The following is an 18,425-nucleotide window of genomic DNA, read 5'->3' on the forward strand; positions in this document are numbered from 1 at the left end:
CCGGCAACTAGCGGGCGAGCGAGTTGCTTTCTGGGTATTGTAGTTCTGTACCCGGAATTCTACTGCGCTGGTGTCGAGAGCAAAACTACGAATACCGAGATGCTCCGCAAAGTTTTGGGCTCAGAGAGTGGAATCCGGAAGCGAACGAAGTAAAGCACCCTTCGCAAGAGTTTTTTTTCTGGGTTTGTTTTCTTCTGGGAAAATGGAAGGGTCCGCATGTTACCGGTGTATTGAATGCAGTACAAAAGCGGCTGAGCTGTACAAGGATTATCAACGTGGGGTGTTGCGGATCTCTATCTGCGTGAGTTATGTGAAGAAGCAGGAATTTCGAATTGATAGATCCACCTTGCATTGATATTATTGTAGTTATTCAGTATCAGTCCCGGATCCAAGAGGATCTTCAAATTCCTAGCGTAATCCTTGACGGGAAGTGTATCCGCCTTCCCTCTGGATTCTGAAGTTTTACCTTTAGATTTAGTGCTAATTATAATTTTATTCATAGTGAGGTTTTATTTTTCTGCAACATGAAGTCCTTTACAGCCGGAAGATACTTGAAAGCTTTTAAGTAAGGGTTCCTAATTTTTTTGCCATCGCATCTCCCTTTAGTGTAATCTTAATGTACACTTCCCCTAAAAATCCAAACACCAAAATGAACACAAATGAATAACAGATAACAGATTAACAGAGTTGGAAGGGACTTTATAGGTCATCTAGTCCAACCCCCACTCAAGCAGGAGACCCTACACGATTTCTGACAAATGGCAGTCCAATCTTTTCTTGAAAGTCTCAAGTGATGAAGCTCCCACAACTTCTGAAGGCAAGCTGTTCCATTGGTTGATTGTTCTCACTGTCAGAAAGTTCCTCCTCATTTCTAGGTTGAATCTCTCCTTGGTCAGTTTCCATCCATTATTCCTTGTCTGGCCTTCAGATGCATTGGAAAACAGCTTGACCCCCCTCCTCTCTGTGGCAGCCCCTCAAATATTGAAACACTGCTATCATGTCTCCCCTGGTCCTTCTCTTCACTAGACTAGCCATGCCCAGTTCATGTAACCGTTCTTCATGTTTTAGTCTCCAGTCCCCTAATCACCCTGGTTGCTCTCCTCTGCACTTTTTCTAGAGTCTCAACATGTTTGTTACAGTGTGGTGACCAAAACTGGATGCAGTATTCTAGGTGTGGTCTTACTAGGGCTTTATAGAGTGGTATTAGTACCTCACTTGATCTTGATTGTATTCCTCTGTTAATGCAATTTAGGATTGTGTTGGCTTTTATAGCTGCCGCTGCTGGCTCATAGTTAGCTGGTTGCCCACTAAGACTCCAAGATCTTTCTCACAGCCACTGCAATTAAACCTGGTTTTCCCCAGTTTATATGTGTACTTTTGGTTTTTCTTACCTAAGTGTAAGACTTTACTTTTTTCTACTTTTCTCATTTTGTTAGATAGGGCCCAGTGTTCAAGTCTGTCAAGATCAAGCTATCTTCTAGGGTATTAGCTATTCCTGCGAGCTTAGTATCATCTGCAAATTTGGTGAGTTCCCCTTCTATTCCCTCATTTAAGTTGTTTATGAAGATATTGAAGAGTACTGGGCCTAAGACTGAGCTAAAACGCACCCCACTGCTTACTTCTCTCCATGTACACTTAGACCCATGAAGGCAGTGGTTCTCAACCTTCCTAATGCTGCGACCCTTTAATACAGTTCCTCATGTTGTGGTGACCCCCAACCATAAAATTATTCCTAAAACCATTAAAAATATGTGTTCTCCGATGGTCTTAGACGACCCCTGTGAAAGGGTCGTTTGACCCCCAAAGGGGTCATGACCCACAGGTTGAGAACCACTGCATTAAGGACTACTCATTGAGTATGGTTTGTCAGCCAGTTGCGAATCCATCTGGTGGTGAAGCTATCTATTCCACTTTTTTCTAGCTTACGAAGTAGGTTGTGGTCTACTTTGTTGAATGCCTTGCTGAAGTCTTAAGTATATTATGTCCACAGTATTTTCGCTGGTCTACTAATTTAGTCACTATGTTGAAGAATGAAATAAGATTGGTTTGGCATGATCTGTTTTTAACAAACCCGTGCTGACTGCTAGTTATTACTTTACTCGTTTCTAGGTGTTGGCAGATCTGTTTTTTATTATCTTTTCCAGCATCTTCCCTGGTATTGCTGTTAGGCTAATTGGTCTGTAGTTTCCTGGGTCTGTTTTTTTTCCTTTCTTGAAGATGGGAACCACATCAGCTCTTTTCCAGTCTTCTGGTAGTTCTGTTTTTTACAATTATGTTTCTGGTAGATTGGGTTATAGTTTCTTTTTGCGTGAAGACCGATGCAAAGAATGAGTTAAGCAGCTCTGCTTTCTCTCTGTTGCCTGTTACTTCCTTGCTGTCTTCTATCTTTAGTGGACTGACTGTTTCCTTGATTTTTTTCTTGTTATTTATATGTTGGAAGAAACTTTTTTTTTGTTATCTTTGACTTTTGTTGCAAGTCTTTGTTCATTCTGGGCCTTTGCTTTCCAGACTTCGCCTTTGCAGATTCTGGCTGTCTGCTGATATCCTGCCTTAATTATGTGTCCCTCTTTCCATTTTTTGTACTTGTCCTTTTTGTCTTTCAATTTGTCAGAGAGATCTTTGTGCAGCCATGCTTGTTTCTTCTTGTTTTTCTTTCTCAGCAGTATTGCGTTGGTCTGGGCTTTTATGATTGTATTTTTCAGAGTTTCCCAAGATTCTTGAGTTGTTTTCCCCTTTAGGATTTTCATCCAAGGAATCTTTCCCAAGTTCTCTCTGACTTTATTAAAATCAGCTCTTTTAAAATCTAAGACTCTGGTATCATTTTGTTCTACTGCTTGTGTTTGCATTATGTTGAATTCTAGTATGACATGGTCATTCTCACCCAAGGTTCCTGCAGTTTCAATTCCCTCTATCACTTTGGCTGCTCCTCTAGTTCCCTCCTCTACCTTTTGGACAATAAAGTTGTCAGCTAGGTTGATTAGGAACCTATTTGATTTTTCAGTTGGTGCAGAATTAGTTTTCCAATTGATATCAGGATAATTGAAGTCCCCAATTACTATTGTAGTGTGTTTCCTACATATGTTTGTTAGTTGATTGGCAAAAAGAACCATGATAATAATACAATTGTACAAAAGTTGGAATTATTTTAACAATGTAACTAAAAGATTCTTTGTACCTCTTCTGGACTCTGCTTTGCCCTAAAAGAGCTACATCTCACAGTTTGGGAAATCTTGGCTTATAGAGATCCAACCCAAAGCTTGCAAGATGTTTCCTCAGATGATTCCTCATCCTAAAGTAAGACTAGTGTTGCTCTGAACACATGTAGGGGGGTATTCAACATGCTCTTGTTTAACCTAGATGTCTTGTTATGTATTGGTAAGATATATTATAGGATGTGAAATTGTAATGGTAGAAAGTGCACTGAGCCTAACATGGATATGATTTATTATTTTCCAAAAGTGCTGTGTGGATTGCTTCTTTTAAAAACTGTGTAAATCATTTAACATATTATTAAAACAATATGTTTCTTAATAGATTTCACACAATATTTGATTAAACATTTCCATGTTTCACCTCTCTGATATTATTGTCATGCTCATCAAACTCCTGTCGATCTGGTTTTCTCCATTTAATCACTTTATTTCTAGTCCAATCTACTTCAGAATTATTTAGTGACTTTGAATTCGGCTGGCTTTTTATGACTACAGATGTTTTTATAGCTGTCTTTAGCATTTAATTGAATTCAAATGCAAAGATATGTTTCAGTAAAATTGAGATATGATGATAACAATATAATAGTGCTTAAAAGTTTGTGAACCCTTTTGAATTTCCGGTATTTTTGCACAAATGCTGTATGTTCTAAAACATGATCTGTTCTCCACACAATTCCTAGAATTAGATGAAGAGAACCCAATCAAATAAAAGAGTTGAAAACATTATATTTGTTCATTTATTCATTGAGGAAAATGATTCAAAGCTACAATTTATTTGTGGCAACAGTATGTGCACCTGTAGGCTTATCATTTGAAGGGTAAATTGGAGTCAAGTATTTCAATCAATGGGATGATAATCAAGTGTGAATGTGGCAAGTTGTGCCTTATTTAAATAACGGAATTCTGAATATTTGCTATCAAAATCTGATCTTTACAACTCACTTATGTGATAGCATGTGCTTGAACAAAACAAGATTACTGAGAACTTTTTAAAAGCAGTTGTTGATGCTCAGCAGGCTGGAAAAGGTTACAGAATTATTTTCAAAGAGTTTAGATTTCATTAGTCCACTGTCAGACAGATTATGTACAAATGGAAACAATCCAACATCCAGGCTTGGTTGACCAACCAAGATTACACCAAAAGCAAGTCACATAATACTCTGGGAACTCTTAAAAAAAACACCAGGGTAATGTCTAAAGTACAGTGTTGTCAGGGTTCATGGCACAACCATCTGGAAAACACTGAATAACAGTGGTGCCCATGGCAGAGTTGCAAGGAGAAAGCCACTACTCTCCAAAAAGAACATTGCTGCCCATCTACATTTTGTGGATAAGCCAGAAGGCTAAAATTCTGTGGACAATTGAGACCAAAATAGAATTTTTTTGGTTTGAATGAAAGCATTTATGTTTGGTAAAAGACAAACACTATATTCCAGGATCTTATCTAAAGCATGAGGGTGGCAGTGGCACCTGGACTAAGACAGCTTTTGAATTATATCAGCAAATTCTACAAGAAAATGTCAGTATATCTGTCAATGAACTGAAGCTCAAGGGAAAGTAAGCCTTGAAGCAACACATTGACCCAAAACATACAAGCTGTATAACCAAAAAATGCTTAAAGCAGAAGAAAGTTCATGTTTTTGAATGTCCAAGTCAAAGTCTTAAATTAATCTTAATCCTTGATCCTAAAGAAATGTGGAAGCACCTGAAGCGGAAATTCATGTAAGGAAGCCCACCAATATCTCTTGTAGCTGTAAAGAGAAATGGGCTAAATCTTTTCCAAGCTGATGTGCAGGATTGATAAACGGTTATTGGAAATATTGGAAACAGTGTCACACTGTTCACGCATTGAAATGTATATGAAATATAAAATAAAAAACTTAAAGAGAAAAAAACAGTTATTGGAAATATTTTGATGCACTTATTGCTGCCCAAGAAGGGCACACCAATTACTGAAAGTCAGAGTTCATATACTTTTGGCACACACAAATATGAAGTTTTGGATCATTTACCTCAATACATAAATAAACCAGTATAACGTTTTTGACTTAGTTGTTTGATTGGCTTCTGTTTATCTAGTTTTAGGAGTTGTAACCAGAGAACAGATCAGGTTTGAGATCTTAATTGAAAATTCAAAATGATTCTCAAACTTAAGCATTACTGTATACTTGAACTAGTAATAGTATATATGAAACTTATCCTGGAATTGTTTACAACTAGAGGCAGCAGTCAACATGCTAAACGGGCAAATATAACTTAATGGTGCATTGACAGAAATGTGGTTTCCAGATCGCAAAAACAATCATTCCGCTGCACAGTATTCAGCATTGGTTTGATTTAGCTCAAGTATTATTTTCATTTTTGAGCACCAAACTCTTAACGAGAAAATAGAGTACATAAAAAAGGAAGAGGAAAATTAGGTGACTGAAAATTAAGTTTCATGAGGAGGGAGTGTGACATGTTCTCAGAAATCCAAATGTGCCCAGAGGCTCCAAAAGAGTAAGAAGGCCTCTCATGGGCCATGTCACATGGAATTGAAATTCAAGGGAATGAAAGGCCCATAATTGAGCAAAAGTAATGGGGATTCCCTGGCACGGGGTTGTTCTTTCCTACTTCTGCTATTTTCTCCCTCTGACAATGCAGCGCAGCCAGTATCCTTCAGCCTCCTTCATTTTTTGAAATAGGTTTTCGGGGAGAAAGAAAAATACCATTTAAGTAAGATGCACTCCCCTCATGAAACAGAAAGGCCCCCCCACCCCCAAAAACCCAGTTGTAATTTTCACAATAATGTCAATAGACAGCTAGTATAACTAATAGAAGAGCTGGATACCATAGCTGTGCAGTAGGAGGAGTGAATATAAGAGGTTTTAATGATGGTTGTATCTTTCCAATGTCAACCTTCTGTAGCAGGTTTATTATTTCAAAGCTAAGAAAACAGATTTTTGTTATGTAAAAACTAAAATGGAGGTTCTTGGTTGAAATCTCCACTGTATTTTATTTTATCAAAGGAGTTTTATAGCAAGAATGAAATCAAGCATAGCAGTTAATATTCACTTGCAGTTGAAATGTGTATTTATGTAGTAATGGTGCCAATCAGAATGTGAGATACCATCCTTTTCCTTGATCAAATATATTATATGGATTAGAAGTAGCTGGGTGTGTTTATTCTGGAAGTTGGTGAACACAGTCTCATATCTTGAATAAAGCATATGTTAGTACTATCTAAAAAAAAATCAAGTAAATATGCCATGATATAGTTCCAGCAAATGTAACAAACAGCAAAATTCTAAAGCTACAAGCATGTTACCTTTGCTGCCTAGCTATATCCATCTTGCATAATCACCCTGATCTCTGCATGCCTTCAAGTTCCCCTAAATATTAAAATGTAGCTCTTAACCACCAAAAGGTGATCTTTTTCAGCTCTATAATATTTTTAAGATAAATATCAGAAACAGTATGTACCATAATTGTGCAATATCATGGCAAAATCAGATTTTCTGTGCTTTTAATAATAATCCCCAGGGTTAAAGTTGTCTCTTCCACTGCTGCAGCATGCAAACCTCCCCCCCCCCCGCCCCCCAATGATCTATGACTGGTGTGTGTCTGGAATGCATTTGTACTTCCTGTGTTGAAAGACCAGATCATGTTTTTATGATCCCTTAGATTATCTTGTAAACAAACCATAAGTTTTGCTTTGTCTAGGTTTCAAATGCATTTATGTAGTGTAATGTTGGATAGTGTATAATGGAACCAGTAAAACAAGTTAAAAGTTCTTCATAAATGAATGCATATTTTGCATTTGTTGTGTGTCTGAAGTATTTAAATCTGTACCCTGGCTAATTTTTTAAATGTAATTTTGATTTTCATTAATTAGATAAAAAGCATCAGGAAAAACAAAATAAAATAAAAAGTGGAGGGAGAATAGAATGCATACATCTATGTTATTTATCTTTAAAAATTATTTTTACTGGTATTGTGTATTAACTGTACACTGGAGTGATGATTGGAGTGAGATTTCAAAAACTGAGATTTAACATAGTGGTTAAAAATAATAAAATTATTTTTAAAAGAGCAAAAGAGAAAAAATGTGCCAGTAAGAAAAAACATCGAAATATCCTCATCTTTTTCATTTTTTTTTCTTTTATGTTCTTTTTTTCCCCTAATCACAACCTGCTATTTAAATATATTTGTATTGTGCTAAAAATGTGTCTATTACTTGTCTCCGTTTAAATTGTTTTGATTATTTCATCAAATCATTTCTCTTTATGCTTGAAAATATTACTTCCTTTTGTGGTTGTGACAGAAATGTTATTTTGTGAAAACTACAGTATAAAACTTAAGATAATATCCTAGATAACCCTTGATTCATAATAGAACTTTAAAAATTCTTAATTCTTTTAATAAGTGTTTCTTTTCTATAATATTACTGCAAATATTACTTTGCTTTTGCTTTGTTACCTTTAGAAATCCTGCCAAAAACCAGTGGACAAATATATAGAATATGATCCTGTCATCATCTTAATTAATGCTATCTTATGCAAAGCACAAGCGTACAGACATATCTTGTTCAATACAAAAATAAATGTAAGTTTCTGTTGTTTCTGCTTCTTGTCTTAATTTGCCATAGAGTCAATCTTGCTCCAAGCTAATGAAAAAAGTAACTTGTTTTTGGACCTGGAAATATTGACTTTAAGTGGCTTCCCATTCTAAAAATTGCAATATTGGATTTAACTTTTAAAAGTTTAAAAGTTTGTAGTTCTGTCCTAATCGAGGAATTGGTCAAAATAAAGCACACTTTGGAGATGTACTGGACAACTGTATAAACTATAAAACAGCATGGCTTTAGATAACTATATAATATGCAAAGAATTCATAACATCTATGTTTTCTGAAAGTCTGTCTACATTGCAGTTCAATGCTGTTGCTTAGTGTGCAAATTGTTTTGACTGGAACTTCCTGATTCCTGCCTTGGATGATCCTTTAACCTACAACTATCTGCCACACCTCTGGCATCTATTATTGTTGCTTCTACTTTTCCAATTCTTTTTATCTGCCTGATCGATTTTACCATGGTTAGTTGGAAGTCAACTTAGTGCTTGTTTCCATTTTCTGTCTGATAGCTAATATGTATTAATACTTTACAATATGATGTTTAACACTATCATAGTTATGCCCTGAAATATAGGCTTTATATGTAGATTTATATAGACTGTATAAAATTGAAATATAGACTGAATATGTAAATTTTGGATCTGGTACAAATCCATGAATTAAGTTGGAGTCTAGGACTAGATCCCAGTCTGAGCTGAATTCTGTATCAGATTCACTTCTAATGTATGAAATCATTCAAGACTTCAAAGCATGTCCCATAGCTTGGTTACCTGTTCTTCAATGGAAGAGATCAAATGACCTGTACAGGCTTTCTTAATTGTATTAGTAAAACATGATAAGCCTACCACGCTTATCAATATTTTGATTGTACAGTATTTGCATTTGACATTAATATTCCTTCCTGCTGCAGATTCATGGAAAGCTTTGCATATTTTGTTTACTTTGCGAAGCTTATCTCAGGTGGCTGCAGTTACAGGATTCAAGTCAAAGTACTGATCCCGATGATTTAATTAGATATGCCAAAGAATGGGATTTCTATCGAATGTTTGGAATAGCATCTTTGGGTAAGATCAAATATTTGCTGTGGGCAAGTATTGTTTCTGTTCTTTTAAACAGCAGCGTTTAAACATTGACAGTTGCTTCAAGTGCACTAAAATTCTTAAAATGTGTTGTGATATATATTCATGCAGCCAGTATTTCTCTTGCTTTCATTGAATTTGGCTGGAAGATATCTGACAATCGAAAGATTGCAACATACCATGAAAAAGCATATGTAAAGCTATGTTGCACAATGTTTGTGAATATAAGTATTTTCCAGGAGATAGTGTCTAGAAAGGGTCTAGGAGACCCAAGTGCAAAATCCTGTTCAATCCTAAATCCCATGACTTTTCAAAAAAAAAAAAAACCTTATCTCAGATTCTTCAAAACTGGAAATTCTATTTGTGTAAAATACGATTATTTCAATTTGCAAAAATCAAAGATTCTGATATATAATTCTAATGGTATTCTGAAGCTTTACTAGCTAGGGTTGGACAGTTCACATGTTATATGGCTTGAAACTACAATATCTAAATTACAAGTTCTTAGGCCTAATCCAATCAAATTGCATGCCTTCCAAAAGAAAATTTAAAAATGCATGTGTGTAAGATGTAATAAAATACTATATAGCTACTTAAAGAACTTTTTACGATATTACCTCTTTCTCCAAATGATTTTTTTCTACTTATACCCATCTCCTACCCAGAACAAACTGTCTTTTTGACTGGCATCTTCACTGCTCTGTGGTTAGTAAAACCTGCTGTCCTGAAAACCAAGGCAGATTTCATATTTCTTCTGAAAGCATTGCTGTTATCCAGCTATGGAAAACTTCTACTGATTCCAGCAGTTATTTGGGAGCATGACTACACTCATTTGTGTCTCAAGCTCATTAAAATGTTTGTGTTGACGTCAAACTTTCAAGCAATTAGAGGTATTTTTCTCATTTAACTTCACTATTACAGTCATGCTGTTCAGGGCCAGATTTTCCAGCCGAGTTTCTGCTATTTGAAACAGATAGACATATAGCAGTAACATTTAGGGAAGGAAATTGTATTAGAGAACCAAAATTCTTGAAAGAGGCATTTCATTTCTTTGTTAAAAGCCTAAATACATAGAAATTGATATAGTATGTGAAAGACAACAAAAATTCCAAACACAATCTTTGATTCTAGTTAAAAACTGTGATTAAAACAGTGGTTTAAATATATAACAAATGTTTAAGTAGTTTCTGTATCTAGATTTTGTTGTTAATTTTGTCTGGGAAAAATAAATAAGAGTGGCATTATTCATATACAATATCCTTTTCTGTCCTGGAATTTGTTTATTTTTCTAGTTCTTTGCCAATGAAATATCAATAAATTTCAAATATGTTCTTAAGTACTATATTCTCTATAGTGCCTGAGTTTTTAAGTAACCTGAACAGCATCACATCTGGTGCAGTAATTTTGAATTCTTTTTCATATTTTATCTTCATCATAAAAAGCATAAGAAGATCCCTTTCCAAATATCAAATTTTTAAAATAAAATGTAATAACTACTTAACATATGCCAATATTATACTGATGTGGGCGTAAGTATCACTATTAATATTAAATAGCTGTATTTGAAAAGAATACCAGAATTGAATATTATTGAATTACTCATTTTCCTAATATGGATACTAAGGAATAATTGTGCTCAGCAAAGAAAGGCTTATTACACATGCAATACTCTTATGATTTTACAATTAATTTGTCAACTAGCTATATAATTCAGATTTGATTTCCTTTATCTTTTCATTTATGTGGTAATTACATGTTTCAAGTTGTACCTTAAAAAAAAAACTTAATATAATTCCTTTCCAGGTGAAGAAGGGAGGTTAATAAGCAATCCTGTAGTGGTAATAGATTCCAAGGCATTCAGCTTCCTCATCTAATGTCTTGCTGAGTCACAAACTGCCTTCTCACAACAGGCTAACCATATTGTACAAGTTTCAGTGACAGATGTGCTGCCTTGCCTGTTGGCCTTTATCAATACTGCTTCCTCTGCATGTACAAGTCTCACTATCACCTCCTAAGGATATGGCATTGTTCCCTTTGCGAAGCCTTTTTTTTAAAAAAAATATTACAGGTGATTAGAAGGAAAAGCTAACTTTAACTAAGATAGCCTGCTAAAGTAAACATGAATTGAAGCCCCCAACTTATACTTACAAACTTAGACTCAAGCTAGGCTAGAACTTCAATTCCGAGCATTTATGAATTAAATTACTGGATTTAAATTTGCAATCTGTTTGTGCGTTTCTTCCCAAAAGTTGTTTCCAACTCTGTAAACTTCATTCATTACAAAAGTGAAATCTTTTTCAAATCCTTCTAATTTGTTTTTTAACATCCCTATCAGATTTATAGCCTTAGTGATCTGGCATCCAAATATTAAAGAAGCCCATTCCTGCTTAGCTTCTGAGCCAAAACAAGGTCATCCATCTCATTAACCAGAAATAACATTTATCCATTCTAATTTGTCTCTTATCGTTATGAAAATCTAATGGGAACGCTACCACATACTCTTTTTCTTTTGTTTTGCAGTTACTTTGAATACTAGCCGCAAACTGTGTCTGATGGTCATTTTGAATGGATTACTTTTCGAAAATGGCATCATTTATTTGTTCCAGAAAATAGGATGGGATGTCTGAGACAATCTTGTTTCCTTAGAATGATAGTGAAAATATTTCAAGATGTAGAAAATGTTGCCTTTCAAATCATTCACTTCATCACCGGTCAGTATTTGATCATTCTTTACCAAAGGTAAAGAAATGCTGAATATAAATGAAACTTTCTATGCCAAACCAACCAATTGACCCATAGAAATTTAAGAGTGACGCACTGATATTTAATTTTTATAACAATTTTGCTATGTTTGATTTGATGGTGGTGTGTTAAAGTAAGAATATTGTTCTTTTATATAGTTTCAGATTATATAGCTGTGTTCTGTTTTTTTTCCTCCTGCATTACTTTGTATTTAAAAGAAAAAAGGGGTGTGATTGTTTTATTATAAAGTACAAAGAAGAAAATTATCATACTAAAAAGAGGCAAAATGACAAAACAAGAAAAAAACCAGCTTGACTCAAAGGTGTGTTCTGACAGCCACGCATAAAATAACAATAAAGTGGCTTTACTTTGACATTTCTGGCAGTTGTGCTACTGGAAACACTGGAAATATGTTTTTATTTGTGGAGTGCTCATACTTTTAAACTGATATTTATACATCCTCCAAGGAACAAATATAATTTTGTAGACATATTTATAAATAAAGGGTTTTTTATGACTAAAGGCAATCTGTCCCTTTAAGAAACAGTATTTATTATACCCATGTATTTAGGAGTAAGCTTCAAGGCAGTCAGGTTCAGAAGTATGCAAAGGATTGAATAAATATTAGTTGATATTATTACTGCTTCATTAAAAGTAAGCTTGGCGATGTCATCCTATGATGTTTACTCAGAAAAAGTTATAGTGAGCTGCAATCACTCCCCAATAAGAATAATTTTATTCTGAGCTTCACAGGTTACTGAACATGAACTGAATCTGCACTAAAGTGATTTGAGAAATAGTTTTACATTATATCTCTTGAAATGGCTCCCGTGGAAATAAATTATGTGACTATCACTGAGAAAAAAAATCTAATGTATATGAATGTTTAATTCTAATTTGAAACTGGAATCAATTTAGGCTAGTACAGGATAATAAGAGCCAATATTGTCTGATTTTAATTATTTTAAAGCTAAGCAAGTTTTGGATGTGCAAAACTATTAGTAGATTAACAGTTCAAGTTTAATCAATACTATTCTTATCAAGAAAGTGACAAGACTTTATTGGAAATAAAGAAAGGAACAAAGTTTATCCATATGCTACCAAAACTCTCATTGTCGTGACATTTTCTGGATGAAAATGGTGCATCACAGGTCAACAGTTTTTGAACCAAGATACCTCAAATGGGCTAACTTACAGAATGTGTCCAAAATCCAGGACCCATGACTCCCAAGGGAATGACATTTAGTGAACCTATGTCTGTTTCAGTATCATGCTACACTGCTGGGCTGCTATTACAGTCCTGTAACCTTCATTTTCAAAGTTCTGTGACAGTTCCCAGTCTTGCAATCCCTAGGTCCATGCCCCATCCAGAAGTAGCCATTTACCTGCCTGCTGAAAAGGGAGGGGAAGGGGGAAGGAAGGAATGAAGAACAGGGAGGAAGGAGCCCCCATATATCCTGCTCAGGAATTGGTTTGAGTAGTGACAGAAGGAGGAGTATTATGGTTACAGGTAGTCCTCGACATATGACCACAAGCGAGCCAAAATTTCTGTGGCTAAATGAAACATTTGTTAAGTCAGTCTTGCCTCATTTTATGACTTTTCTTGCCACAGTTGTTAAGTGAAACTGGTATCCCTATTGACTTTGCTTTTCAGAAGGTCACAAAAGGTGCTCACAAGACCCTAGGACACAGCAGCTGTCATAAATATGAGTCAGTTGCCAAGCATCTGACTTTTGATCACGTGACCTGGGGGGGTGCTGTACTGCTTGTTAAGTGAGAAAAACTCATAAGTCACTTTTTTCAGTGTCGTCGTAACTTTGAAAAGGCACTAAATGAACTATTGTAAGTTGAGAACTACCTATAATTATATTTTAAAAGTTAATTGTTAAAACAAGTTTTTAAAGTTTCAGAAAACCAGGTCAAATCTAGATATTAGATAAATACAGTACTGAACTTTCATTTTTTCTGACTACCGTGTTTCCCCGAAAATAAGACCCTGTCTTATATTTTTTTGAACCCCGAAATAAGCGCTTGGCCTTATTTATGGGGAGGTCTTATTATTTTGGAGCGGGTGGAGCAAGACAGGGCTCCTCTTGCTGTTTTACCTGATTTCCAGCTCTGTCTCCCTAACCCTAACCAGAGGAAATGGCGGGGACCAGCTGTGCATGCGTTTAAATATTTTCGGGAAGGGCTTATTTTCGGGGGGGGGAGCTTATTTTAGCACATGCACTCAAAAGCCCGATTGGGCTTATTATCAGGAGATGTCTTATTTTCAGGGAAACAGGGTAGCTAATCTACTATACAGGAGGCAGGAGTTATTTTGAGAATTGACTGTTGGTCTTACCAAATCAGTGAATTCTAATGATTAAAGGTTCAAAGTATATAACCTGTACAGGAATGGCATGCTATATAATCTTTTCTGCCTCAGCCTTTTTCACCCTGTCTATTCAAGATTTCATTGCCTTGAGCTTAACATAAGGGATTTTTATGTTACTCTTACTTCTCAGCGCTCTGCAGAAACAAAGGAATAAAGAGGTAAAATCCTAAGTCAAAGTTAGAACAGTCAGAGATAAAGAGGCAAAGCTTCTGCATTTTCTAGATGTTGATACATAATTAAATCAGTGAAATGTCTATCTTGGTGCTTTATCTGTGGTGCCATGGTGGCGTGGTTTTTAAAATTCAGTATTGCAGGCTAACTCCTCCCACAGCCAGGAGTCTGATCTTAACCGGCTCAAGGTTGACTCACCATTTCATCTTCCAAGGTAGATAAAATGAGAACACAGAGTGTTGGGAGCAATATGCTGACATTTGTAAACTGTTCAGAGAGTATTGTAAAGCACTATGGAGCAGTATATATATCTAAGTGCTATTGCTCTTATCCACAGGCCAACAGGCCCAAAATATGCTTCCTCTTTGGGATAGCCTACAGCTGTTTCCTATAGTTCTCTATATTGCTGTTGATGTCCACAATACAAACCTGTATTATTATTATTTTTAAAAAACCAACCCTGTGTTTAATGGTTGCTGGGTTTTGTTGTTGTTGCTGTAGTTTGGTGCCTTTGAGTAATTGTAACTGCTGGTGACTGCCTAAATAAGTCCCTACAGTTTTCATAGTAGGATTTTAGAAGTAGTTTACTATTGCTTTCTTCCTGGAGCTGAGAGTGAGTGTCTGGCCCAAGGTTACTCAGCTGGCTTCATAACCAAGATGGAACTAACATTCACAGTTCTCCACTATCTAGCCTTATGCCTTAACCATTACATCAAACTATCTTTCTTAATGAGGCTACTCTAAGGAAAATATAGAAGATTTCAGACTAAGGAATTGTGGAGGGTAGAGGAGGAAGAAATGATACAAACTCTGTTTATCAGAAAAGTGATTACAATGGAATGAAATTCCATGTACTGTTTCGCTGTACTGTTTTCTGCTTTTATATTAGAAAATGCAAAAAAAAAAAAACCCACACATGTAGATTTAAATCATATTTGTATTCCTTTGTACTATTCAAATATGGTAAGGAGGACAAAAAGAAAATTAAATATAGCTCATCCCAAAGAAATCTGGACTAAATTTTAAAATACTAACATAAGATGCTGAGATATATTTTTTTGGACAACTAAGGGATATTTCACAGCAGGAAGCCATTTCCTTGGCTTTCCTGATATTCTATTCTATTCTATTCTCTTTTTCTTTTTTGAATTGGAAAAGAATGCCAGATGTCTATAGAAATAATACCAGACAACATGTTGAGCAATCTGAACTTTGAGTAGCTTCATAGGAATGTGTTCCTAGCAGCAGAATTTACATTTTATAGATAAGCCGATAGGTCATTAAGAGGAAAAATTACTCTTTCTCTATTTGGCAACAAATAAGGCACTAGCTGGTCCAAGATTCTGCTGAATATATGTAGCGTGGCCTAAAATCTGATTGGAATAAAGGTTTCAATATGTATATTTATTGAATTCATGCATTGAAAATTGGATAGATAACAGTTTACTATATTAATCAGTTTTGGCAAGATTAACACAGAGGATGGATTAGAATGGGGATTCCCTCTCTTCCTTCCTACTCAGGGCCATCATTTTCTGGGAATAGGAATCTCCAACTTTAGAAATCCCCCAAAGAGAATGTGATTGTGTTGGGGAGACCTGTGGATTTGTTGGCTCTACTGTAGTGTCCAGTTGGTTTAAATATTTTTTCTCTCATTGCAGGCAGTAGGATGTTTAGTTTTACTGTTGCTGGCAAAACAGGAAGGAACAGTGAGAATTTGCTTCCAACAGCATTTTAGGACATGACAAAGTACTTGACAATATTTTTTTGGCCTGATGAGAGTATAGTACAGTAATGTAAAAGGCCAAATTAAACAGATGATTCTAGATGCTTTTACCAAAAGATCCACTATCAAAAGAATGTGTGTCCTTCTGGTCCTAGATTACCATTTTAACTACAGCACCATACAGGCTGGACCATGTGATCAGTTAAATATCTGTTATATTCAATCATTGAAATCTGTGTACCTGTGTAAATAACGTATTGTACTTGCTAGTTCTGAGTCCAGTGGATTGAGAATTGCCTACAAAATATCCATTGCATTCTTTATTCAGAAAGAAAAACCATATTTGAAAATTCAAAAACAGCTGATTGATCTCAACCAGTTAGATATTGTGGTGACAGCCATGCTCACACTACCTCCAAATGAGAGAAATAATGGACTCAGATTGAAAAGAGCACTTCCCCCGAATTCCTCCTTCCACAAGACGGGCCAGAAGAGATCAGCCCATCACAAAGATCACTACCACACTTGATTTAGGCAGTCATATTCTTCCTGTTGTGAGTTCCAAAGCAGACAGAAAGGATTCAGGTCCTATTATCCTACTGGTTCATAGCACATAAAGGAGGACAACTCATACATCAGAGCCCTCCTGCTGGAAGGCCTACAAAATAGTCCTTCCCTAAGCAAGCCCTTCCGTTCAAGTATGAATATAGAGAATTTTATCTAAATTTGATCTTTCTTGTTTTTGTGAAAGTTGAATTAGACTATCCATTGTTTCAGATATGTGCATTTTGCACTGTCATTTCTTTAAAAGTTGGGAGAGCAGGAAATAAGTAATCATATAACATAAATTTGAAATAGTGCATACAGCCCATTGGACTGGGAATTGTTCTGTAGTCGGTTATTTTAAATCAGCTGTCTGAATATCAAGGTTAAGCTATAGTTCATTTCCTTTTTGGATTTCATACAGTCAGGAAGTTGTAGGTGCTTTTGTGTCGGACACAGGAAGGGCTAATACAACTTTTCAAGAATTCTTTCAGATGTACAGTGAACTTTCCACAAAGTTCAAAGAATAGGATACGGATTTCCTGTCATTTTAATTTCCTACAATAATATTGTTTAAAAAACATACAACAAAAGAAATACGTTCAGCAATTGTAGTTTTCCCCGTTAGACTGTAAGATTATTGCAGTCTGTCATCTTAAAATCCTTACGCAAATTACCGTAGGTTCTGATGTTACTATTTCTTGCAATGACACTTCAGATTTTAAACAGCCTATTGGACTGTAACTAATCCAGGTAGTCCTCAATTTACCACCATTCATTTAGTGACCATTCAGAGTTACAATGGCAGTGAAAAAAGTGATTTATGACATTTTTCACCCAAACGCTGCAGCAACCCCATGGTTATGTGATCAAATTTTGCATGCTTGGCAACTGGCATGTGTTTTTGATGGTCCTCAGATCACCTTTTGTGACCTTCTGACAAGTAGAGTGACAAAGCCAGATCATTTAACAACCATGTTACTAACTTAATAACTGCAGTGATTTACTTAACTGTGGCAAGAAAGGTTGTAAAATGAGGCAACATTTTGTCTTTTAGCAATGGAAATTTTGGGCTCAGTTGTGATCGTAAGTTGAGGACTATTTGCAATGCAGCCTAATATCAGCTTCTTGAACAAAGACAATAAACAAGGTTCAGCATTTGAGACTACACTTTTAGAATACGTATCAGTAATTTTTAAGGTATCCTCTTCACTGTACATCCCCCTTTAGTTGTGAGAGAACAAGCAGCTCCTGTAGAATTACTGCATTGCCATTCTTCTCTTAAGCCTCATTTGTGCACATCTTTTATGTAAGGGCTGAGCAACTCCTAAAACAACATGATGCATTTTGTGTGTTATTCTGACACTATCTTCCCACTCTGGCTTCACCAGTTATTTGCTGAAACAAGTTCCCAGAATTCCCAGGCCTTTGACTACACTGACTAAACTTTCTAGAATATGTATCCAGAGAGTGGTTAGTTTGGGGATAACCATTCTAACAAATGAAGATATCAGCTCTTTTAAGTCAGTGTAACTGGCATAATTGCTCCTTAAAAACAGCTTTATATCAGACTCTTGGCATCTGCCAAAATCAAAAGTGATTTTTTTTTCCCCATGTGCAAGTCTCTTGTTTTTTTAACAAGAGTTACCGGATAAACAGGAACAGGGTTACAAGAATTCTGTCAATGAACTATTCTCCCTCTTAAACCAATGTATCCCAAAGCATTGGTGTGGAAACTTCTTTATTTTCTAACTGTCGTCTTATGGACCAAGAACTACGGTATTTCATTGGTAACAAAGGGTCCTAAATGAGGAGTCTCTGAACTCTTATCAGTCTTTACATGTTATGAATCAAGGCCACGAGTATAGAACATATTTGCCAAGATAGATACACAGCCTGTCCAACATTCTCAATACTGAGCATGATAAGGATTGCAGTTCATCAGTTTATTTGAATCCTCATTA

At 35.7% G+C, this 18,425-nt stretch overlaps 1 protein-coding gene across 1 annotated transcript; it reads left to right on the top strand.

The window, feature by feature from the left end:
* The first annotated feature begins 148 nt into the window (after window positions 1–148).
* Window positions 149–12,171, top strand: ARV1 (ARV1 homolog, fatty acid homeostasis modulator). Its single transcript, XM_070951044.1, has 5 exons — window positions 149–301; window positions 7,677–7,796; window positions 8,734–8,887; window positions 9,568–9,792; window positions 11,423–12,171. Exons 1-5 carry the CDS (start codon window positions 203–205, stop codon window positions 11,527–11,529), a joined length of 705 nt encoding a protein of 234 aa, XP_070807145.1. The 5' UTR covers window positions 149–202; the 3' UTR covers window positions 11,530–12,171.
* The last annotated feature ends 6,254 nt before the right edge of the window (window positions 12,172–18,425 follow it).

This window comes from Pituophis catenifer, unplaced genomic scaffold (assembly GCF_029215685.1).
Source record: "Pituophis catenifer annectens isolate HBS135680 unplaced genomic scaffold, rPitCat1.0.hap2 SCAF_1, whole genome shotgun sequence".
Classification (NCBI taxonomy): domain Eukaryota; kingdom Metazoa; phylum Chordata; class Lepidosauria; order Squamata; family Colubridae; genus Pituophis; species Pituophis catenifer.